The sequence below is a fragment of the Lactuca virosa genome, chromosome 4 (assembly GCF_052849685.1).
Source record: "Lactuca virosa cultivar CGN04683 chromosome 4, Lactuca_virosa_CGN04683_v6, whole genome shotgun sequence".
Taxonomy (NCBI): Eukaryota; Viridiplantae; Streptophyta; class Magnoliopsida; order Asterales; family Asteraceae; genus Lactuca; species Lactuca virosa.
Window position 1 is genome coordinate 40,218,279 of NC_136429.1, and position 7,488 is coordinate 40,225,766.

Consider the following 7,488-nt stretch of genomic DNA (forward strand, 5'->3'; position numbering starts at 1 on the left):
ATTGACAATAATAGACTTGGTCAACATAGTTTGTTACGGACAATAAAAAAATTATTGTTATAAAATCTTGTTTGTGGAATAACAAACTCAGTGGCTTAAGCTAAAGATTAAGGAGATTACCTTTAAACTTGAAACAAATTGACAATAATAGACTTTGTCAACATACTTTGTTATTTAAATTTAAAATAAATTGACAATAATAGACTTGGTCAACATAGTTTGTTATGAACAATTAAAAAAATTATTGTTATAAAATCTTGTTTGTGGAATAACAAACTCAGTTGCTTAAGCCAAAGATTAAGAGATGAAGAAGTAACTTTTTGGCCAAAGTCTAACCGGTAAAGTCAAATATTGGGATCCTATTGCAGATTTGCAAAGTAGGATGATATAATGTGTATATACTTTTAAAAAATAGTTGAAATATAATTGTATCATGCTGCAAAACAGAACTAATCAATATGATTCCAAACAAAATTTTCTTTTAATTAGGGTAAAGATCCTAAATGTTGACGAATTATAAGAAAGTTTGGTAGTAGAAATCAAAATTAGTACCTCCAAATCAATAAGATTGCAATGATGGATGAATCCAGAAGTATAATCATAATATGTATAGGTGGTAACAATGTCATCGGCTGTGTTCTGATTACTGTTGTCTTCAAATTTAAAGAACACATTAGTGTTTTTTTGACTTAATACATAACAGACTTAATTAATTCATAAAGAATGAGTACCGAATATGCTGCCAACAGACCACATGTCAACATAGTTTGTTATTTAAGTTTAAAACAAATTGACAATAATAGACTTGGTCAACATAGTTTGTTACGGACAATAAAAAAAATTATTGTTATAAAATCTTGTTTGTGGAATAACAAACTCAGTGGCTTAAGCTAAAGATTAAGGAGATTACCTTTAAACTTGAAACAAATTGACAATAATAGACTTGGTCAACATACTTTGTTATTTAAATTTAAAATAAATTGACAATAATAGACTTGGTCAACATAGTTTGTTATGAACAATTAAAAAAATTATTGTTATAAAATCTTGTTTGCGGAATAACAAACTCAGTGGCTTAAGCCAAAGATTAAGAGATGAAGAAGTAACTTTTTGGCCAAAGTCTAACCGGTAAAGTCAAATATTGGGATCCTATTGCAGATTTGCAAAGTAGGATGATATAATGTGTATATACTTTTAAAAAATAGTTGAAATATAATTGTATCATGCTGCAAAACAAAACTAATCAATATGATTCCAAACAAAATTTTCTTTTAACTAGGGTAAAGATCCTAAATGTTGACGAATTATAAGAAAGTTTGGTAGTAGAAATCAAAATTAGTACCTCCACATCAGTAAGATTGCAATGATGGATGAATCCAGAAGTATAATCATAGTATGTGTAGGTGGTAACAATGTCATCGACTGTGTTCTGGCTACTGCTGTCTTCAAATTTGAAGAACACATTAGTGTTTTTTTGACTTAATACATAACAAACTTAATTAATTCAGAAAGAATGAGTACCAAATATGTAGCCAACAAACCACATGTCAACAGCTGTTGAATAATGAGTAGCACCCAAAAGGACTTCTGGAGCTCTATACCAAAGGGTCAATATCTGAAATGATACAAGTTATTTAGCAATCTTCAAATTAACTTTTTTAAAGAATTTTAACCATTTTGTCAATCGAAATGGTACCTTTTTAAGAATTTTCACCCAAGAGGACTGTCTTTCCATCTTTGTTTACACATTGCTTCACATCCAACAGCCTGTTTGATTTCGTTAATCGCATTCAAATCCAGAACAAATCAATACCATTTCGATTTGATTACTAAAAAACCATAGATATAAACATAAATCGGATACGCATAATATAAACCTAAAACCCAAATAAGAGTGATTCAAATCAAAATTCCTGTTAGAATAATCAAAATGGAAACCCAGTTGCAGATTCATAAAAATTCAAATACCTTGAGAAGAAGAAAAGCGCAATGGGAATAATCTTTGGTAGTGAATCTCAATTTCAAGTTGTTGGTGACAAACACGATGCAGGAGATGCATTGATGGAGAAGAACATGGATAGAAATTGGAGAGATCATCGGCTCTTGAGGAGGAACGACATGGATAAAAATTGGAGAGATCACCGTCTCTTGATATTATCTTCATCAGAGAGAGAAAGAAGAAGAGAGCAATCCCTATTTTGGAGGAAAAATGGTTATAGACGGTAACAAAGGCGTATTTGTAGTTCCCTTTTGTTACGATGACATCAGGGAAATTGATCCAGTGGTTTAAAATAATCAATGAAAAACATTGAAGGGGCCAGATTGTTTTAGATGATGTAATTAGGTTTCTGCTTTAATATATATAGAGATATGTATAACAAGCGACTTTTTGTAATGATACGTAAATATGCATTGTATGTTATAAACCCACATCCATCCGTCTCCAATCAAAGATTGTTCATAAAGTCACTCTAATACTCCTCGTCCTATTATTTGTCGTTGCATAGGTCATAGTCCATATTCAAGGGGATTAGGCACCATTGATTATTGAATGCTCTAAAGGATCATCAACAACCATGTCATATTGTTTATATGGATTATAGGTCAACACTCCTTCAACATTATCTTTTCCCTTACTAGTGGTGATGGGCTGTATACTTAGTGGTGGATGAAAAGGAAATTTTTTGTGAAGATAATTTTCAATAAGATTTAAATGCTCTTCTTCCTGCTAATGATGGTGCCAAGAAAAAAGATAATCGGAAATGGCAGAAAGGGTTGGTTAATGATAGAGTTGGTGAAGATATTGATATATTTAAGATGGTGAAGATGATTTTTTGATGTGAATCTTGAATTGTGGAAATAAGTTTTTGATGTGAATATGTGAGATTTGATTCGTATTTCTGATGGGTATTTTTGTAATCTGACACAGAGGAAATACTCCATTCTATAGCCAATAGTGCATGCAAGAACAATTGAGCATGATACCCTTTGAAGAAGAGAAACGACAAAGATACCTATTGAGACAAAATTTTGCCCTTTTCTCTTTTATTTTAACTTTCTTTGATGTTTTTTGTTTCTTTTTTATGCCATCTTATTTTGAGTTTCTATTTGTAATGAAAATACTCAAGTTACTCATTGTGGTAAAATTTGAGTTTTATATATATATATATATATATATATATATATATATATATATATATATATATATATATATATATATGCACTTATATTATTAGTTTATGTTCTTTTAAGCCTTTTATAGAAAAGGCAGGCAAAAGATAATGTAAACCTATTAGAATCCAACTTACAAACTACTTATTAAATTAAAAATTAATTAAGATACAATAAAAAATAATTAACATACATTAATCAATAAATATAGAAATATTACATGATATGAATTTGGTTTATGAATTAAGATACAATAGTATTTTTTTAAAACATTTTTTTTGGTTGCGAAAACATTTATGAATGAGTCTATTTGGGTAAATATGATTATAAAATGATATCTGGTTAAATATGATACTTTGAGAGTTTATACTTGTTATAGATGATATATAAAAGTCAGCTTCATAAGGGGGTATAATAGTAATTTGATAAAAATAAGGACTTAAAATGATTAAAAAATGTTTAAAAAAAAGACTTTTGGGGCAAATACGATATTTTGGAAGTTTATTTAGGATATATATATAATATTTAGAAATTAGGTAAGACAAATATGATATTTTGCTGTTTATTTAATGTATATATGAAATTTCCCCATTTAAAAAAATTATTTGAAAAGATTAACCAATAAAGAGAAAGAAAACTTCAAGAAAATCTTTACATTTTAGGATCATAATCGATTAAGTCCTTATTATTATTTTTTATTGCAATTAAGCCAGAAAATGACAATTGTTTATAATGAAGTCCCAAAAAATGGCAACTGTTTGCAATTAAGTCCCAAAAACTGGCAACAATTTATAAGTTTGGGTTTTTTTATCTCGATCAGCCGGTAGTTTTTGGTTTTTACCCTGATAACTGGCCATGAATCGAATACTAGTGTTTTTTCACAAATGTAATCAAAATTTAAGTTAGTACAATACAAAATATGCACTAAGTTAATCCAATACAAAATATTAAATAGTAGTTAGTCCAAACCCCTAACCTTTGATCATATTTGTGAAAAAGCAGTCATATTCGGTTGATGATCGGTTTATCGGGGTAAAAAACCAAAAATTATCGGTTTATTAGGGTAAATAACCTATGTTGCTGGTTTTTGGGACTTAATTGTAAACGATTGACATTATTTTGGGCTTAATTGCAAGAAAAAAAATATCAGAACTTAATTGATTAGAGGATCAAAATATAAAGCCTTTCCTGAAATTTATTTGATAAAAAAATTTAAAATTCACTTTTGAAAATGACAACCGTGTTCCGATAAGGCCATCCGGAGTACCCATCACTAACCACTAATGTAGTGGGTGTCACCTCATCACCACATCCATCCACTAAACACATGGTATACCTACCACTAAAACACCACTCTACATCATTCTTTTTTATTTAAAATTAAATAAAAAATACAATAAAAACAAAGATTTTTTTTAAACTACTTTAACATTCATTAAAACAAGACATTACATTAATTTTAAAAAAAATGCAAAAAAACATAAAAATTCCAAACATAAAAACGACCCTTATTCCTAGATTTTTATTTTATTTCATTTTATTTTATATTTTATTTTATTTTTTTAATTAGTGTTGCCATTTTGGAGGATCCTTCCACTTTAGCCAAACTTCGAGATGTGGAAAAGGTTTGTGGGTTGTCGTTGTTCTTTCATATTGATCCATGGCCTCCTTGAGTACATCGAAATTGTTTGACCTGCTTTCGTGTAGATTGTTTATAATGTTGTGAATTCCACCGAATTCGCAACATTTTACCCTCAAATCGCGACATTTCGAACAAATTTCGTCGGGATTTCGATTTTCACTACCCATTAAACCATAGAAAATGCTTCAAACTTTTTCCCCAAAACAATTAAAGGTTTGACTATCTCCTTCTTCGGAAATTGAAGTCTATGCTTGTGCTAACTTCTCTTCCTCCTCTTTTGTCCGATTCATCCTTTCGCTTTGCCTGGGAGCCATGGTTTTTGAATTTTAAAACAATACAAATATATGTATGTAAATAAAAGAAGAGAAAAATGGTATGAAAAATAAGATTATATGTAGTGGTATGTATATAGGTAAAAATTTATAATAAAAAAATAAATTCTTCAAAACTAGCCGTTGAAAGGCTAGTCTTCCAAGTCAAACACATATTGCATTTGATTGGGCGTGTTACATCGTCATCGGTACCACAATCCACCACGAGCACGGGCCACAACAGACACCCGGGTGGTGTTTGTGGACGTGGTTCGTTGCATGTACTCCGGTTGGTCTAATAAAAGCAGTCACTTTTTCAAACTCCTTTTTAGACTTTGGAAACTTTTAGAAAGTAAAAGGACAGAATGTCCCTCTTTTAACCTGTAATCAATGTAATCAATATACTGACATTGCTTATTTCTCCAACGACCATTACCGCCATCGTGCTTCTTCTCCATCGACTTGGGCTTTTTTTTCTCCATTAGCGCTGCTTCCCCTAATCTGTTCTTCACCGTCGACTCCATCTTCTTCGTCAATTTGCTTCCACAATCGATTTCCTGATTTCGAACTGCAACAATCGACTTTTTTCGGACTAGAACACCTACATTTCACACATTGTTTCATTGAGCTTCCATTAACATTTAATGGATTTATTACCTTAAAGAGTCTCAAGTTATGCGATGTTATCATCACTGCGAAGACGCTTCAACAATTACTTACCAATTGCCCAATACTTGAGGAATTTATACCGGTAAGTTCGATATTAACAGTGCCTTCGGTTCAAACCTTCTTACAAAATATATTGATGCAGGCTGGATGTCTAAAAGTCCCTTTTCCACGAGACAAGTATACAATTCTTGAGCTATCCACGTGTCTACCTTCAGTTCAGGTTCTGAAAATCTCCAAGTCTTGTATCAAGGTAATACTAAATTTGATGGTTTTATCTCATGCAAGAATACTGTGTTTTAATTCTAGTTTTGGTATTCGGTTAAAGCAGTTTGGTAAAGGCAGTATGCAGAAACTCCCTACTTTACTAGTCCACTTGAGGATACTTTTTCTTGATGTGTGTTTTCCGAGACAAGATGAGCTTTCGTATGCTCTCAGTGTGATCAGCAGCTCACCAAATTTGAAGAAGATAGAAATGGAGGTAGATATAAACTACACGCAATCACATAAATAGTAACAATAGATATTCAATTCTGTTGACATTTTGTACATATTTTCTGATCAGTCGTGTTTGAAGTATTTTCTGCTGGGTGAAAGAGAAACTTGCAAGGACTTGCTTGATCTTCAAGACTATTATTTGGGAATGAAGTTGGATCATCTTGAAGAACTTGAGATAACAAGTTTCCATAACTATGCTCAAGAGATGGAGTTTGTGAAACTCATCATGGCTAAGTCACCTCTGCTTAAGAAAGCACCAGTAGAACTCAATTCATCTGTTTCTGTTGATGAAGAAGTTAAGATGCTTCGAGATTTGCTACGATTAACATTTCCACGTGCATCGCCAGCAGTGGATATCATTATTCAGCGCTAAATTTAGATTACTTATTTAAATTTAAGGATTGATTGTTTAAATGTTTTTTTGGGTTGATTACAAGTATTGCGACAACTGTTGCTTTCTACCCTCTGTATTCTTGATTAATCTTTGTCACCCTGTTTTGATGCTCGACTAGTAAAACGCTACTGAAAGCTATTTACATATGCATAACAAGCTACTTTTTGTAATGATATGTAAATATGCGTTGTATGTAATAAACCCACATCCATCGGTCTCCAATGAAATATGGATCACAAACTCACTCTAATAAACCTTGTCCTATTTTTTGTCGCTGCATAGACCATAGTCCATATTCAAGGGGATTAGGCACCATTGATTGTTGAATGATCTAAAGGATCATCAAGAACCATGTCATATTGTTTATATGGATTATAGGTCAACAGCCTTTCAACATTATCTTTTCACCACCGGTGGTGATGGGTTATACTTAGTTGTGAATGAAAAGGGAAAATTTCGTGAAGATAGTTTTCAATAAGCTTTAAATGCTCTTATTACTGCTAATGATGGTGACAAGACGAAAGACAACGGGAAATGGCAGGAAGGGTTGGTTAATGATAGAGTTGGTGAAGATAGTGATATATTTAAGTTGACTTTGGCTCACTGTAAGCTGAATCAGCGGTGCCCTGATTATCAAGACAAAATTTTTGGACAGAAAGAAGGTTTTGTTTTATTTCGGGAACATGAAGTATGTCTTTAAAGGTATAGGTTTTGTTTGGCGAGTAATATTGTGAGGAACCAATATGTAGAATGGGTAAGCTCTTACCATTGCCAACGTGAAGATTACCATCACCATAATAGGCCTC

The 7,488-nt window shown here is 31.7% G+C and overlaps 1 protein-coding gene across 1 annotated transcript; it reads left to right on the plus strand.

The window, feature by feature from the left end:
* The first annotated feature begins 1,989 nt into the window (after positions 1–1,989).
* Positions 1,990–6,788, plus strand: LOC145104315 (F-box/FBD/LRR-repeat protein At1g13570-like). Its single transcript, XM_079041582.1, has 6 exons — positions 1,990–2,222; positions 4,742–4,796; positions 5,474–5,875; positions 5,936–6,043; positions 6,122–6,271; positions 6,356–6,788. The coding sequence occupies exons 1-6, from the start codon at positions 1,990–1,992 to the stop codon at positions 6,659–6,661; spliced, it is 1,254 nt and encodes a 417-aa protein (XP_078897708.1). The 3' UTR covers positions 6,662–6,788.
* Positions 6,789–7,488: the final 700 nt, after the last annotated feature.